This window comes from Chlorocebus sabaeus, chromosome X (assembly GCF_047675955.1).
Source record: "Chlorocebus sabaeus isolate Y175 chromosome X, mChlSab1.0.hap1, whole genome shotgun sequence".
Lineage (NCBI taxonomy): Eukaryota > Metazoa > Chordata > Mammalia > Primates > Cercopithecidae > Chlorocebus > Chlorocebus sabaeus.
The window spans coordinates 38,662,537-38,681,521 of NC_132933.1; the positions used below are offsets into that span (position 1 = coordinate 38,662,537).

The 18,985-nt window shown below is 33.5% G+C and overlaps 1 protein-coding gene across 2 annotated transcripts in view; it reads right to left on the reverse strand.

The window, feature by feature from the left end:
- The window catches only part of HTR2C (5-hydroxytryptamine receptor 2C), a 299,276-nt gene that overhangs the window by 43,175 nt on the left and 237,116 nt on the right, over positions 1-18,985 (reverse strand). The window contains exon 5 of one of the 2 annotated variants that reach the window (XM_007992626.3): positions 18,517-18,622. In XM_007992626.3, coding sequence (XP_007990817.1) covers positions 18,517-18,622 — 106 coding nt within the window. Of the gene's footprint in view, positions 1-18,421; positions 18,623-18,985 lie in introns of both variants that reach the window. The other variant, XM_007992625.3, reaches the window with a different exon arrangement.

The window sequence follows — 18,985 nt, forward strand, 5'->3', positions numbered from 1 at the left end:
TTCACAATGTTTTTGACATGAGTCATCCTGGAAGCAAAAAGGAGGAGGAAGAGGAGAAGAAGGCAAGGAAGAAAAAAAGAAATTATTATCTAAAAATTGTTTTAAATAAATAAGTTTTTCTAAAAAAAATAGCCATACAAAAAATATCCAGGAATTAGCCAAAGAAGTGAAAAATCTCTATAATGAAAACTATAAAACACTGATAAAAAAACTGAAGGGGACACCAAAAAATGGAAAAATATTCCATGTTCATGGATTGGAACAATCAGTATTGTTAATATGTCCATACTACCCAAAGCATATACAGATTCAGTTCAATCTCTATCAAAATACCAATGACATTCTTCCACAGAAATAGATAAAAAAAATTCTAAAATTTAGACAGAACCAAAAAAGACCTGGAATAGCCAAAGTTAACCTAGAGGAATCACATTGCCTGACTTCAAATTATACTACAGACCTAAGGTAACCAAAACAGCATGGTACTGGCATAAAAACAGACATACAGACCAAGGGAACAGAATACAGAATCCAGAAACGAATCTACACAGCTACAGTGAACTCATTCTTCACAAAGATACCAAGGACGTACAACGGGGAAAAGACAGTTTCTTCAATAACTGGTGCTGGGAAAACTTCAATAACTGGTGCTGGGAAAACTGTATATCCATATGCAGAATAATAAAACTAGACCCCTATGTATCACTATATACAAAAATCAAATCAAAATCGATTACAGACTTAAATCTAATATCTCAAAATATGAAACTACTGCAAGAAAACATTGGGGACAATATCCAGGACATTGGTCTGGGCAAAGATTTCTTAAGCAATACCCAACAAGCACACATAACCAAAGCAAAAATGGATAAACAGGACCACATCAAGTTAAAAACCTTCTGCACAACAAAGGATACAATCAACAAAGTGAAGAAACAACCCACAGAATGGGAGAAAATATTTGCAAACTACTCATCTAACAAGGCATTAATAAGCAGAATATATAAGGAACTGAAATAACTCTATAGGAAAAAGTCTAATAATCCAATCAAAAATGGGCAAAATATTTGAATAGACACTTGCCAAAAGAAGACACGCAAATGACAAACAAACATACAAAAAGTGCTCAACATAATTGCTCATCAGAGAAATGGAAATCGAAACTGCAATGAAATGTCATTTCACTACCGTTAAAATGGCTTATATCCACAAGACAGGCAATAACAAAGCTGGCAAGGATGTGGAAAAAAGGGAACCCTCATAACACTGTTGGTGGGAATGTAAATTAGTACAACCACTATGGAGAATAGTTTGGAGGTTCCTCAAAAAACTAAACATTGAATCACGAGGCCAGGAGATCGCGACCATCCTGGCTAACACAGTGAAATCCCATCTCCACCAAAAATACAAAAAATTAGCCAGGTGTGGTGGTGGGCACCTGTAGTCCCAGCTACTGGGGAGGCTGAGGCAGGAGAATGGCGTGGACCCGGGAGGCCGAGCTTGCAGTGAGCCGAAATTGCGCCACTGCACTCCAGCCTGGGCAACAGAACAAGACTCCGTCTCAAAAAACAAAAACAAAAACAAAAAACAAAAAAAAAACAAAAAAATCTAAACATTGAATTACCAAATGATCCAGCAATCCCACTGCCAGGTATACACCCAAAAGAAAGGAAATCGATATATCAAAGAGATATCTTCTATGTTTGTTGCAGCATTGTTTACAATATTTAAGATTTGGAAGCAACCTAAATGTCCATCAACAGAAGAATGGATAAAGAAATTGTGGCATATATACATAATGAAGTATTTTTCTGTCACAAAAAAAAGAATGAGATCTTGTCATTTGCAACAACGTGGATGGAACTGGAGATCATTATGTGAAAGGAAATAAGCCAGGCACAGAAAGACAAACATCACATGTTCTCACTTATTTGTGGGATCTAAAAATCAAAACGATTGAACCCATGGACATAGAGAGTAGAAGGATGGTTACCAGAGGGTGGGAAGAGTAGTTGGTGGCTGTGGTGGGGGATATGGGGATGGTTAACGGGGACAAAAAAAAAAAAAGGAGAAAGAATGAATAAGGCCTACTATTTGATAGCACAATAGGGTGACTACAGTCAATAATAATTAAATATTTTAAAATAACTTAAAGGGTATAATTTGATTATTTATAACACAAAGGATAAATGCTTGAGAAGACAGATATCTCGTTCCCCATGATGTGCTTATTTCACACCGCATGCCTGTTTCAAAGCTCTCATGTACCTACTGTGTACCTAAAAAAATTACATATATATATAATTAAACCGTAGAAGCAAATATTAGAGCTAAAACTATAAAACTGTACAATAAAATATATGAGAAAATCTTAGTGACCATAGGTGTGGCAAATATTTCTTAAATATGACTCAAAATCATGAAGCCTAAGAGAAAAAGTCTTAATAATTTGGATTTTAAGACAATTAAAAACTTCCCAAAAAAAAAACCCCAAAACAAACAAAACTATCCGCCAAGCATGTTCCATATAGCAATGCTGTCCTTCAAAAATGTAGAAATAAAGTCTTTCACAGACAAGCAAAAGCTGAGGGAATTTATTACCGTGAAACCTGACTTACAAGAAATACTTAAGGGAGTTCTTCAAGTGGAAACAAAAGGACAATAATTACCATCATGAATACATACAAAAGTACAAAACTCACTGGTAGAGGTAAATACAAAAGTTACTGGTAGAGGTAAATAGATAGTAAAATCCAGGATACTCCAATACTGTATAAATTATATGCATTGCTAGTATGAAGATGGAAGTCACAATGGTCAAAAATAACTGAAGCTACACTAAGTTGTTAAGGAACTCACAATATAACAAGACAAAAATTGTGACATCAAAAACATAAATTGTGAGGAAGGAAGGTAAAAGTCTAGAGTGTTTGTATGTGTCAGAAGTTAAGTTGTTAGCTTAAAATAGTAGATTATAACTATATGATGTTTTATATAAGCCTCATGGTAGCCACAAAACAAAAACCTATGGCAAATATACCAATGCTAAAGAAAAAGCAATGAAATCTTAGCACTACAGAAGAGTATCAATTCATAAAGGTAAACTATAAGAGAGAAAGAAAGGAACAAAATAGCTATAAAATAACCAGAAAACACACTAGAAAATGGCAGTAGCAAGTCCTTATCTGTCAATAATAACCTGGAATGTAAATGGATTACATTCTCTTATCAAAAAACAGAGGGGCTGAGTGGAAAACAAAACAAAACAAAACAAAACAAGACAAGAGCCAACTATGTTGCCTACAAGAGACTCACTTGTGCTTTAAGAGCATACACACGCTGAACGTGAAGGAATGGAAGACGATATTCCATGCAAATGTACCAAAAGAGGCAGCAGATGGCTATACTTATATCTGATAACTAGACTTCAAGTTAAAAATTTTTGCAAGAGACAAAAAAGGACATTATTTAACGTTAAAGGAGTCAATTCATCAGGAGGACATAACCATTGTAAATATTTATGCACCCAACATTGGAGCACATAAATACATACAAAAATTATTAATGGACATAAAAGAACAAAACGGATAGCAATACAATAATAGTAGGAGATTTTAATGCCCCACTTTTAACAATGAATAAAGCAACCAGATAACAAATAATAAGGAAATACTGGACTTGAATTGCACTTTTGACCAAATGGAGCTAACAAACATACACAGAACTTTACATCCAACAGCAGCAGAATACACATTCCTCTCTAGTACCCATGGAGCACTCCCCAGGATAGACCATATGTTAGGCTGCAAAATAAGTCTTAACAAATTCAAGAAGACTAAAATCATATCTAGTATCACTTCAGATTACAATAACATGAAACAAGAAATCAATAATAGGAGGAATATTAGAAAGTACACAAACATGTGAAAAGCAAAGAACATGCTCCTGAACAACCAATGGGTCAAAAGGGAAAATAAAAAATATATTGAGACAAACAACAATAGAAATACAACATATCAAAGGGGAGTGCTCATACACTGTTGGTAGGGAGATGAAGTAGTACTGCCACTATTGAAAACAGTATGAAGGTTCCTGAAAAAAATAAAAATAGAACTACCACATAATCCAGCATTCCCATTTCTAGGTATGTATCTCAAAGTAAGAAAATTAATATATATTGAAGAGATATCTGCACTCTCATGTTTATTGCAGCATTGTTTATAATAGCCAATATATGAAATCTACCTAAGTGTCCATCAATAGATGAATGGAAAAAGAAAATGTGGTATATTCAACAATTGGAATATTATTCAGCCATAAGAAGAATGAAATCCTGTCATTTGCAGTAGCATGAGTAGACCTAGAGGTAATGATGTGAAATGAAATAAGCCAGGCATAGTAAGACAGGTTACCAGAAGCTTAGAAGGGTAAGGGAGTTGAGGGAGATGAAGAGAAGTTGGTTAAGAAGTTCAAAGATACAGTTAGATAGATGGAATACATTCTAGTATTTGACAGTTCAGTTGGGAGACTATGGTTAACAATAACCTATTGTATACTTAAAAATAGCTAGATGAGAAAAATTGTAATGTTCCCAAAACAAATATAAATGTGAAGTGGTGGATATCCCAGTTTCCCTGATTTACTCGTTACACATTCTACACAAGAATCGAAATGTCACAAGTATGCCAAAAATATGTACAACTATTACGTATATAAAAAGAATTAATATTGTTGAAATGTTCATACTGCCCAAAGCAATATACAGATTCAACACAACCCTTTTAAAAATCCCAATGCCTTTCTTATCAGAAACAGCAAAAGCAATAATAAAATTTGTATGGAATAATAAAAGACCCCAAATAGCCAAAACAACTCTGAGAACAAACGAAGTTGGAGGCCTCATGCTTCCTTTTTTAAGATAGTATTACAAAGTTATAGTAATCAATATGGTATGGTCCAGGCAGAAAAACAGATACCTAGACCAGTGAAACAGAATAGAGAGCCTAGAGATAAATCTAAACACAAATTGTCAATTAGTTTTTGACGAGGGCACCAATAAAACCCAATAGGAAAAAGATAATTTCTTAAATAAATATGCTATAAAAACTCTATTTCCATATGCAAAAGAATGAAATTTGACCCTTATCTGACATCATATACAAAAATCAACTCGAAATGTATGAAAGGCCTAAATACAACACTAGACAGTATAAATCTCTTAGAAGAGAATATGAAGGAAAAGCTCTTGTACATTAGGCTTGGAAATGAATTTTTGTATATCATATCAAAAGTGCAGGCTACAAAAGCAAAAATAAATAAAAGGGATTAAATCGAATTAAAAAACTTCTACACAATGAACAAAATAATCCACCAGATGAAATGGCTCCTATGAATTGAGAAAAAGAATTTGCAAACCATATATCTGTTAGAGGGTTAATATCCAAAGTTTATAAATAACTTGTTCACACAACAATGGAAAAACAAATATCCTGTTTAAAATTAGACAAAAGACCTGAATAGACATTTCTCTGTGGAAGACATAAAAATATCCAACAAGTATGTATAAGGGTGCTCAACATCAAATAATCATCAGGGTAATGCAAGTCAAAACCATTATGAGGTACCATCTCATACCAGTTAGGATAGCTATTATAAAACAATCAAAATACAATATATGTTGGCAAGTGTGTGGAGGAAAGGCAACATGTGTACACTGCTTGTGGGGATATAGATTGGTACAGCCATCATGGAAAACAGTATGGAGGTTCTTCAAAATTAATATTTTAGAAATATTAGAAATAGAAATGAGATCATCACATTGTAAAGATATGTGCACTCTCATGCTCATTGCAGCATTATTTACAATAGCTAAGATATAGAAACAATCTAAGAATCCATGAATGAATGATAAATAAATAAGTGGTGGCACATATGTACACACAATAGAATACTGTTCAGCCCTAAAACAGAATGAGATCATGCCATTTGCTACAACATGGATTAGCCTGGAAGACATGCTAAATGAAATAAGCCAGACACAGAAAGAAACATATTGTATGATCTCGCTTCTATGAGGAAACTAAAGAAAAACTGAAATATACAGAGATAGAGAATAAAACAGTGGGATTTGGGTTATCGGGAGACACAGGTCAGAGTACAAAATAGTAGATATGTAGGCTGAACAAGTCTAGAGATCTATCGTACAACATGAGGACGATAGATAATAAAATTATACTATGTATGGGATTCGTGCTAAATGAGTGGGTTGTAGCTGTTCTTGCCGTACACACAAAAATAGGTAACTGTAAGAGATGATGAATATATTCATTTGCTTCACTATAGTAACCTTTTTACCATCTCTATGTGTCTCATAACATCCTGTTGTATACCTTAAATATATATTTTTAAAATATACATACTGCATTTTAGAAAATGCAAGCTAGTGAATAGTGACAGAAAGCAGATCAGTGATTGCTCAGGGACAGTGAAGTATGATTGAGGGAGGGAAGTATTACAAGTGGGCATAAGGAAACTTGATGGGGATGGCTATCTTTATGATCTTGAGTGTAATGATGTTTTCATGGGTTTATACATATTTTAATATTTGTCAAATTATACATTTTAAAAAGTACAGATTATCTTACATCAAATATACCTAAATGAATCTTTTTAAAAAGGGAAGAATAATAAAGAAACAAAGAAGAAACTAATAAAAATCGATAGATGTAAACTAAAGTATATCGTTTAAATGGTTTAAAAACTTCAACTAAAAATGAAATACTTTCAGATTTTATTAAGAAATAACTATATGCTCTTTATAAGTGAATTACTTAAAAATATAAAAAGACGGAGACTGTTTAAAAAATAGAAAATGTTATGCTATGGAAACACTAACTGAAAGAAAGCTAATATATCAGACAAAGTAGATCTTAGGGCAAAAAGTATTAGGAGAGATAAAGAGGGATATTTCATAACAATGGAAGTGTCCATCCTATAGAAAGATATAATCTTATTTATTAAAGAAACCAAGTAACATGATCTCAAAATTTATAGAACAAATGTTAAAAAAACTAAAAGGAGAGATGGACAAATCCATGATGATTGTCAGAGATTTTAACACAACCCTTGCAGTAACTAGAAAATACCCATAGAAAAGTTACAAAACACACATTCTGTTATTACATCTATCGACATCAGAATATATAGTTTTTGAGGTAGACATAGAACATTTATCATGGTAAACCACATGCTGGGACAAAAGGCAATGACAATAAAAGTCAAATGATGGAACCATAAAGTGTATATACTCTGGCCACTGTGGCATTAATTACAACTCAATAAGAAAGATACCTTGAAAATTTCCTGAAGTCTGAAAATTAAACTACAGGTTTCCAAATAATCTATGGATTAAAAAAGGGAATTAGTAAATATTTTGAGCTGAAATTCAAATACATGTTAGCAGGTATGACATACAGCTAAAGTAGAATTTAGAGAAAAATTTATAGATTTAAATGTGCATATTAGAAATCAAGTAAGGCTCAGAGTCACTGATTTAACTTTCTTCCTCAAGAAGCTAAAAAAGAGAAAATGAAACCTAAAGTAAGTAGAAAGAAGGAGGTAAAATTAGATGTCAATGACATGGAAAATGGACAAACAATGGAGAAAGTTGATGACTCCAAAAGATAATTCTTGGAGAAGTTAAAAAATTTATAAACTCTTAGTAAACTAAACACAAAAAGAGAGGAAACAGAGATAACCATTCTCAGGGTGAAAGAGGAAGTCACTACACATTATGTAGACATTAAAAGGATGGTAATTACACCACTTGATGCCAATAAATTAGAAACCTTAGAAGAAATTCTTTGACAATTACAATTTACCAAAACTAACACACACAAAAGAAAATATTAATATTGCCATTTATATTGAAGCAATTGAATCTGTAATTAAGAACCTTTACACATATGTGCACATGCATGCACACGCACACACACACACACACACACAGACACATACAACCCTGCAAGCTCATTTGCTACAGTATCAAATGACTACATTCATTAATTCTTCCAAACTTTTTAAAATAAAAAGATGGAAACTTTACACAAACATATAAGGTAGGTCAAAAGGGACTGCTTCAAACTCACTTTATGAGGCTTGCATACCCTGGTACCAAAATTAGACAAGGCCACCACTAAAGAAAGTAAAATGACAAGGCAAAATCTCTCATCAGAATGGATTAAAACATCCTAACTAAAATATAAAAAATAATCAAATGATATAGAAAAAAAAGCCCGTTACAAAGTGGGATTTATTTCAAGAATGCAAGATACAATAGAAAAGATATGACAGAAAAGGTGCAACAGATAGTCCTTCAGATATCTGGAATGTTCTGTATTTTTTCTGGGTAGTCATTACAGAGGTGTAGACATTTGCAAAAATTTGTCAAGCTGTACACGTAAGGTTTTCGAACTTTATTGTTAAATGATTTTCAACGTGTAAGGTTCATAGATACCCTAAATTCTATTCACAGATAGTTAAAGTTAGAACTACTGAACTAAGGTGAAAATGATATTTAGAATGCTGTTAAAAGATGAGACACAAAAGATATCCTGAGGTCCTGGGTTGATTTTGTGAACTATGGCTACTAATGAGTCATGAAAGTTGACAAAATTCCTTTAGGCAGAACCTTATTGGGTGTCTAAATCACTAAATCACGAATATGGTAGAGAATTGTGTGCAACAACCCCAAATGGGCCTGGTTAAGGGGAAGGGTGAGCCAACGTGCAAAACAAGATGATTAGGAAAGTCAATAAGGCATCAAAGAAGAAACGGAGAAAACAAAGTTTGAAGGAATTCTCTGAGTAATTAGGCATGGAGATTTGGAGAAGAATTTTTAGTTCCTGTTGCCCCAGGTGTAAGCGAAAACACTTAAAGAAGTGAAGATGTGCTTTGCATATGTTGAGAAGCATCTCTTTCAGAGAGAGAATAGAAGGAATGTGGATGCATAAATGAGTAACAATAGAGGCCTAAACTGAGAAAGCATCTAAGAGAATGAGAGACTAGAATGTAGGGGAAATGCTGAGGACAGGTTGTGTTCATTGGCTATGTAGGAGAAAGAGAAGGCATCTAAAATGATTCTCAGGTTCCTCTTTAGATAAATTGGAAATGCTGTTGCTGGTCGCTAGAGAAACAAACATGCAGGAGGACGAAAAATATGGAGATGGGGGAAAAGTGATGAGTACAATCTTTGATGCCGGCACTTGAGATGTGTCCAACATTCATCTCTATGTCCCTACACAGCTCAAGCTATAGATCTGGATATAATCTGATAGAAATAAACAGAAGTAATTTTTCAAGAATCATTGGTAGATAGATTTTAATTATTTCTGTGGATGATGCAAGCCAGGAAAAGTGTGTAAGCAATTGTAAGGAACAGAAACCTGGGGAAGAATGGGGACAACGCAGAAAATTAAGAAAATGAATTGGAGCAGAGAGATAGGAGAAAAGGAAACCAAATGAAAATTGTGTCATAGCTAGCAAAGAATCAGAGAGTTATGAAGAAAATATCATTGACTATATCAAATGCCACAAAGGGAGCTAGCATTGGAAACCTAGTTTTTAAAGTGTGTTCCATGAACATGTATGTATCTCTGAAACCTTTTCAACAGTTTCATAAAGTCAAAAGTATTTTGAAATTACTTTCATAGAGATAGTAATATGTTATTTGCTATTTTCATTGTGTTTACAATTTTACTGATAATGCCACTGTAATGGTGGGTGAAACTGCAGGTGCCTTGGCATAAATCAAGCAAGTGACACCAAACTGCGCAAGAAGTTATTGTATTTTTTATCACTGTGTACTTTTGGGGAAAGAAGCCAGTTTTACTTAAGAATATACTTTATGAAGTAGTAAAAAATATTAATTTTATTAAATTTCAAGCCAGGCGCGGTGGCTCAAGCCTGTAATCCCAGCACTTTGGGAGGCCGAGATGGGCGGATCACGAGGTCAGGAGATCGAGACCATCCTGGCTAACACGGTGAAACCCCGTCTCTACTAAAAACACAAAAAACTAGCCGGGCGAAGTGGCGGGCGCCTGTAGTCCCCGCTACTCGGGAGGCTGAGGCAGGAGAATGGCATAAACCCGGGAGGCGGAGCTTGCAGTGAGCTGAGATCCGGCCACTGCACTCCAGCCCGGGCGACAGAGCAAGACTCCGTCTCAAAAAAAATAAATAAATAAATAAATAAATAAATTTCAAGGTGTGGGTACACATCTTCTTAAGAACCTATGTAAGAAAATGAGAAGTATAGGAAGAGCACATCTTCTGCATACTGATGTAAGATGGTTGCTTTGAGAAAAAGTACCTATGCAATTGTTAGAGTTGCAAGATTAACCAGCCAGGTATTTTTTCATAGACTAACATCTTTACTTGAATAAATGACTACCAGACACACTAGAGTTATTCAGACTTGAGTATTTGGCAGCTACTTTCTCAATAACGGATGACTTGAGCCTGTCAAGTTAAGCAAAAAATAGATGCTATTTGCTGCCAATGATAAAATCTGAGGTGTGAAGTGAATAATATAATTTTTGGAAAATGTCTATTCATCCCTGGGAGCTTGAACTTTCCCAATATCTTAAGATTTTTCCATTAAGATTGATGAAAATTATCAATGTATGTGATTTTTGACATTGTATAGTAAAATATACCAACACTGAGAAAATATGCGTAACTCAGTGAACCAATATTTTCTTAATGACCTATGCCTGATGTCACAATATAAATCATGGGTAAAATATCCATTTGAAGTACTGAAGTAAAGTATTCATTCGAAATATCCATTTCAAGATACATTAGTGGATTTTAATGTAACAGTCAGTGATTTGGTTTCTGATTGCACATTGCCACAGAACTTAAGAATCTACTACTTGCTGAGGTGTAGTGCACTGTCAAATAAGAATGACCACAATTATATACCACAGCAAATTGTTGCAATAAATTAGATGAAAAAAACAGAGATGAGAATCTAGCTACCTTCTATTAAGTCAGATGATTAAAGAATCTTGAAAAACTGTAAAACATTTTTCTAATGACTAGTGACATTGAGCATTTTCTTCTTATGCTTGTTAGCCATTTGTATGCCTTCTTTTGAAAAACGTTTGTTCATGTCTGTTCCCCGCTTTTTAATGGGGTTGTCTTTTGTTGTTGTTGAGTTGTTTGAGTTCCTTATAGACTCTGGATTTTAGTCCCTTGTTAGACGTATAGTTTGCAATATTTTTTCCCATTCTGCAGGTTATCTGTTCACTCTGTGGATTATTTATTTTCTGCACAGAAGCTTTTTAGTTTAAACCCCATTTGTCTATTACTGTTTTTGTTGTTTGTGCTTTCAAGGTCTTGGTCATGAATTCTTTGCCTAGGCCAATGTCCAGCAGAGCTTTTTCCTAGGTTTTCTTCTAGTGTTTTTGTAGTTTCAGATATCACATTTAAGGATTTCATCCATCTTGTGTTAATTTTTGTATATGGTGAGAGAGATGAGAAATTATTTAATGGGTACATTGTACATTACCGAGTGATGGTTACACTAAAAGCCCAGGCTTCACCACTATACTCTATATCCATGTATCAAAACTGCACTGGTACCCCCTAAATTTATGCAAATTAAAAAAGAAAACCCTGTAAAACAATGTCACTCTTCTTGCTGATTTTGTTTTGGAAAATATAGCTTTTTTTACAGAGCTAATTATTTATGTTAACATGTAATTGGTTTACTACTGTTATTTTAAATAAAAGTAGACAAAAATAATTTAAAATTTTAATTTTAATTTCAAAGACAATAAATGCTGATGGATATAACTCACATAAAGGCAAACTCTTTGGAATCCTCAATAATATTTGAGTATACAGAAATCATGAGACCAAAAAGTTTGAGAATTCATAAATTAAACAATTAAGTAGTCACTAGTGAATGCATAGAAGACAGATTGGTTGTGTGGTAAAGCTAAAAAATTGATTCTTATGAGATGTATTATAAATGTTGATAAGGAAGACGTGAGAGTGACATAAAGGTTTGGAAGACAAAGTGGCCACTGAGGGAAGAGAGAGACCCTCTCACATTGTTTTATATTGTTTTATACTCAGTACCTCTTTTAAGAAAAGCACCAAGGAAGTGAAACCAAAGACAGGCAGCCCGGCACCAGGCCCGAAACCAGGCCTGGGCCTGCCTGGCCTAAACCTAGTAATTAAAAATCAACTCATGACTAAGAAACCAATGTTATCCATAGATTCCAGACATCATATATTGTGTTGAAGAACACTGTGAAATTCCCTGCTCTGTTATATTTCATTCTGACTACCAGTGCATGAAACCCCTGTCACGTATCCCCTAGATCGCTCAATCAATCATGACCCTTTCATGTGAAATCTTTAGTGTTATAAGCCCTTAAAAGGGACAGAAATTGTGCACTCAGAGAGCTCAGATTTTAGGACGTTAGCTTGCCGATGCTCCCAGCTGAATAAAGCCCTTCCTTCTACAAGTTGGTGTGTGAGAGGTTTTGTCTGCGGCCCATCCCGCTACACCACCACCTAAATTAGTATATAGATTAGGGAAAGCATTTTTAAAATTCAGTTGTTCATTTTTTCTTAAATTAAATTATAAATTTAAGGAGATCCCTATCAAAATATCCAGGCTTTTAGAGTAGAACAAGGCAAGCTAATGTTAACATTAATATGGAAAATTAAACTTTCAATAATGTCTACACAACCTATAAAAAATGCCTAATGAATAGGGACTAACCATGTCAGATAATAATATTTATGTAATAGCATTTATAATTAAAAGTGTGAAATTGGCATTTGATTAGACAGAGTAGTGGAATAGAATGTAAACTTCAGAAACAGGTCCAGGCATATAAGAATATCTAATATATTATAAAGATGGCATCTCAAATCACAGGACAGATGGACTTTTTAAATAAATGGCATGAGACAATGGAAGAATTAGTTTTAAGAGACTAAAATTGAATGTGTATATCACAACATACAATAATAAACTCCAAATGTATCAGACATCTAAATGTAAAAAATGAGAAAAATATGTGTGATTTATTGTCTAACCTGAGTTGGGGGAAAGGATTTGTTGCTATTACTCTCAACATAAAAAGGAAATCTGATTGACAAGATGAACTACATGAAAATAAAATAATTTTGTATGGCAAAATACCATAACTATATCAAATAGCAAACAGAAGATGTTTTCATTTATAACATGTAAAATGGTGTCTATAATTTATAAAGAGCTATTAAAATTAAGAAATAAAAATGTAAAAAAATCAGAAAAAATGAGCAAAATGACACTTAAAACTGATTTAGCAATGGCACTTAAGTGATTTTCATATGTTTAATCATATGAACTTCAGTCAAATAAAATAGATGCAAATTAAAACTACACTGAGGTAACATTTCTCACCTATGGGATTTGCAAAATTTAAAAGGTTTGAAAATAAACTTCATTGGCAAGGCTTTGGGGAAACAGAGGCTTTCTTGCATTGCTGGTGGGAATGCAAAATGGTTCAACCCCTTACTACATATACCCCTTGATCAATCAACTCCTGATATAAGCATTTATTTAGAATATAAATTCTGAATACATTTGAGCAAGAATTTATTTAAAAGAGAAATTTCCAATAATATGAAACACACACATGAATGCGCACACACACACACACACACAGGACAGACACACATGCATGCACACACACACAGGACAGACACACACACACACACACACACACACACAATTATTCCTAGTAGAATTATTGTTAACTTCCAAATATTGGAAACAACTTACTTGATTATACACAGAAGATTGGTTAAATAAAGTATATCTACAAAATCTATTACTAGTGAGTGTAAAAAAATAATAGAATGAATTTAGCTTTTAATTGGAGTATTTAGGCCATTTACATGATAAAGTTGGGTGCATAGCTGTCATCTTATGAATTGATAGAGTGATTCCCAGGACATATTACCAAGTAAAAGAACAAAACAAAACGAAGTATTAATTTGTATGTAGCATTTTATATTTTAATTTAAGAATGGAAAAATAACAATATGTGTATTTGTGTATAATCAATTTTTGCAAAAATAAACTCAAGAAGTATGCCCTTAGAAACTAATGAACAGGTTAACCAAGGAATAGAAGAGGAGCTGACTCTTCTCGGAGTATATTATTTGCCTAGTTTTGACTGTTGGAGAATCATATTAAGGTTTTACATATAAAAAAATAGAGTCAGCAAGGTTGGGGAGTGCATGCAAAAACAAAACAAAATCCCCAAATGTGAACAATTGGTATCACAACCACGGAGAAAAAAAATTCAAATTAATTCCAGCATTTTGAAGACAATGCTTTGACTATAAAAATTCAAACTAATTCCAGCATTTTGAAGACAATGCTTTGACTATATGCTCTTGGTGGAAATCATTCTAAAGATAAAACTGCAATGAAAATTTAAACATAGCATTTCATTTATTGGTAGTGGTATGGGTATAGAAATTCTGAAAGTAATTTGTTGTATTATAGGATATAGAAAATATAAATAATAAATATATCAGTGGTTTGGGGACAAATTTACTCACTGTGAGAAAAATGAGGAAAAATAAGGAATTGGAAAGCAGCAAAAGAATCCTGTGTTCATGGATTGAGATTAAAGGTATTGATATATAGGAGCAATGATATTAGCAATGACCTTACTGAGCTTCTACATCTTGCTTTATAAAACAATTGCCCACTAAAAGAGTTTCTTTTAAGAAATGACTAATTTTGGAACTGGAGCATGGGGAGTAAAAGGTGAGTCTGGCAAATGCTCAAAAGCTGATGGGGTATATGAAAAGGAGTTCTTATTAGAAAAATATGAGACAATTTGAGCATCAAGATAATTAAGGGCAATCATGAATCATATATATTACACTAAATACAAAAGAATCCAGGAGTCCCCACCAACATGAACTAATAAATAACAAAGACTTGGAGGGAAAGCCCTTCCTTACAGTATAATACCAACAAATAAAGGCAGAAAGAATAATAAAGTGAGAAAAATTATCATTGTATCACCTTAGTAATAAATAGCTTAGGGAAGAATCACCAATGGATTTGAAATCCATTAGGTCAAAGTTTATTGGGAAACAATTTCTTAATTTCCAAATATATGAAGGTTTTTCTACTATTTTCAAGTCATTTCTATTTCTTTTGCATTTCAGTCAAAGAATAAACAATTTATTCCAACCCTTTGAAATATATTGAGGAATTACTTTATGGTCAGTTTTGATAAATATTTCTTGTGCAATGATGGGAATATGTATTCTTCACTTGTCAGTGAGTTCAGGTTTGTTAATTGTTTTCATACAATCGCTGAGAAGGATGTGCTAAGATCTTATGCCATGACTGCAGACTTGTCTATCTGTCCCTGAAGTTCTGTGCTCTTTTACTTTATAATGTATATACTATGTGTATTACATATGTATCTACATATAATTATATACAAATTTATTACATTGTCTTCCAGGTGTATTAAATCTTTCATCATTAAGTAATCTTCTGTTACTGGAGTATTTGGTTTTTGCCAAAAAGTCTATTTTGACCAATATTAATATAACTATACAGTCTTTCTCTTGGATAGTGTTTAAATGGAGGAATTTTTTTGTTTGTTTTCATCCTTTTACTTTCCTTATGCTTTACATATGCCTCTTGTAACATATAATTGTCTTATTTTTTTGAAAGCCTATATGACAGTCTTGGAATCCTTAGTGATTAATGTAATTAAGGATATGTTTGGTTTTAATTCTGCCATTTAGTATACATTTTATTGTTTTCTATCTTTTATTGGCTCCTTTTGGATTTATTTTATTATTTCATTTTATCTTTTATTTGCAGGGACAGAGTCTTGCTCTCTCACCAAGGCTGAAGTGTCGTGGCATGATCGTAGCTCACTGCAGCCTCAAGATGCCTGAGTTCAAGTGATCTTCCTGCCTCAACCTTCTGAATAGCTAGGGCTACAGGCACATGCCACTACACCCAGCTAATTTTTATTATTTTATAATAATCTTCTGTAAATTTGGAAATTCGCCATCTCTAATCTGCTACAGAGTTCTTAGGTTTTCATTTTTTAATTAATTTGTTTTGTGTGTGTGACAGAGTCTCACTCTGTTGCCTAGGCTGGAGTGCAGTGGCATGATCTCAGCTCACTGCAGACTTGACCTCTGGGAGTCAAGTGATCGTCCCGCCACAGCCTTCCAAGTAGCTGGGATTACAGGCATGTGCTACCATAGCTGGCTAATTTTTGTATTTTTAGTAGAGATGGGGTTTCCTCATGTTGTCCAGGCTGGTCTTGAACCCCTGGCCTCAAGTGATTCGCCTGCATCGGCCTCCCAAAGTGCTGGGATTATGGGTGTGAGACACTGTACCTGGCCCTTAGTTTTTCATACTATGCTTAAGCTCCATATTTTCTAGGTGTTTCTCAAATCTTAATGTCATTCTTTATAGTTCGCACTTTCTTGCTGAAGTGTTTAAGATCAGCATGTAATTTCCATGTGCACATTCTAAATAATTATTTAAAGTCTATGTCTGATAATTCAATTATCTGAAATGTTCGTAAGTTTATTTCTATTATCTTTTATTGTCCCATACCTGATTCATGTTGTATTGTCTCTTCATATATCTGCATATCACTGTATTTCAGTGACAGCATTTGAAAATTATTGAAAGAAATAAGTTGAAACCTAGGATGATGGGTTTTTTTGTTTGTTTGTTTATGCCCCAAAATTAGAAACCTGAATAATATGAAATCATCTTAATCCAATTTTAAGGCCCAAGATTTCTCTCATTTACATAGATGACGAGGACTGAATTCCATGTCTATGGTGATTTAATCCTGGTCGATCCTTATTCCTAGTGTCTGATTCTTTGTGATCCCAGAATTAAATTCAGGTTGATTGGCCCTTGCCAGACTCTGTATTCCTACTTTAGTCTCCTTTGCTTGTGAGTCAGAAATGATCGTCTCCACCTGTCAGTCATATCGTCAGGTTTATCATGCATCATTGGCAAAAGTGAACTAGAAGTCATAATCATTTTTCTTGGGTTTTTGTCTTTTTCTGGATCTTAGCCAATAACAATTTCTACTTCATTAGCTTCTCAGGGCTTTTAGTATTTTAACAATGTGTTTATTTGCCTTTAGCACAAGAGTCATTGCAAATTACTCAGTCTTTCATTACTAGAAGCTGATGCAACAATATTCTATTTTGTCTGTGTATTTCCTTTGTAAGCACCATAAAAGCTAGTATCTTTTTAGATGAACTCTTTGGGATGGCTGGGGCAAAATCTGTGAACCCTTGAATTTGTAAGTCAATTTGTTATGTAAATTCCTTTCTTTTTTCTTTTGGGACAAGCTTCACGACTTCTTATTCAAAGGTGTCTGTGCTATACACAGGCGGAACAATCTACAATAGAACAATCTTAAAACTTAAATGTATTTGATCAATAAATCCAGAGTCAAAATATTTAGATCATATTAGTGAAGATTAAATAGAAGTATTGATCTTGTTGCACACTTTACCTGAATCTTTTACAAAAACATAAATTTGAAGAAAAATTATTTAATGGGACATAAGTTAAACTCCAACTGGAAGAGGAAAAAAACAGGAATGTAAAACCCCTAAATTCCAATTGTTTAAATTTCTTGGCTTTAATATTAGCACTGTTAAGGCATTTATGAATACCTCAAATATAAGTCATAAATGATCATTTCTTTCCCTTTAAACTGCTACAAATCTTTAAAGAAACAAGTATCTTTTTTTTTCTTTTTGTATACCCAGAATTCAAGAAGACAATTAAAACTGAGAGAAAATAGTACATTTTAGGTGTCATAGCAATGGAAATTTAGAAATATTTACGTCATGAAGATTTAGATTGTATTATTAATTTTTCTACTGAAAAGGATAGGAATTCAGAATAAAAATACTAAGGTTAATATTCTGGGATACATGTAACTTTTCAAGATAAGATTGAAAGTTATGTTTTTAAAATTTAGACTTTAATTTAATTAGACTTTATGTCTTTCTCATTTTCAAAGCATTTCAAATATTTCAAATATTTTGTATCTGTGTTGCAGAATTCATTGGCATCCTAACGCATAAAATAATTTAGCAGCATAAATGGAAACTTTATATTTACATATCATACACATTACATTCCTTTCATTATTGTTAACCTAAATATCAGATAAATAGGTTAAGAATAATTACTAAATAAAAGAACCCGATCAAACGCAAATGTTACCAGTCGACGTCTGTACGTTGTTCACAGTACATAATCCGAAAGTATTGAGCATAGCCGCTGCAATTCTTATGGCCAAAAAGTTTTATTTACCTATAGAAATTGCCCAAACAATAGCAATCTTCATGATGGCCTTAGTCCGCGAATTGAAACGGCTATGCTCAATAGGATTACGTATTGCTACATACCGATCCAGCGATATAGCGCAGAGGTGCATGATGGACGCTGTTGAAAATAAAACATCTAAAGAAATCCAGACGGGGCACAAATATCTAGGTAGTGGCCAGACATAATCTGAAAGAGAGCAGAGAGAAGACAAGAACATGTCATCCAAATTGTACTGACTATAGTCTTACATTTTAGTCTGCTTATATTTTCCACTCATATCTAAACCTTTTAAAGAAAGTGAAATTTAGGAAGCATTATTTTCCATAGTGATGATGATCATCATCATGATAATGATACTGTCAGTGTGACATACATTTTAATGAGGCAAAATTTGAACAACATAAAATTAATCTCTTTATAGTGTACAATCCAATGGCATCTAGTACATTCACAATATTGTGCAACTAGCACCTGTCTCTACTTCAGAAACATTTCATCACTCCGAAAGGAAACCGCATACCGTTAAGCAGTTACTCCCCACTCTCCAGT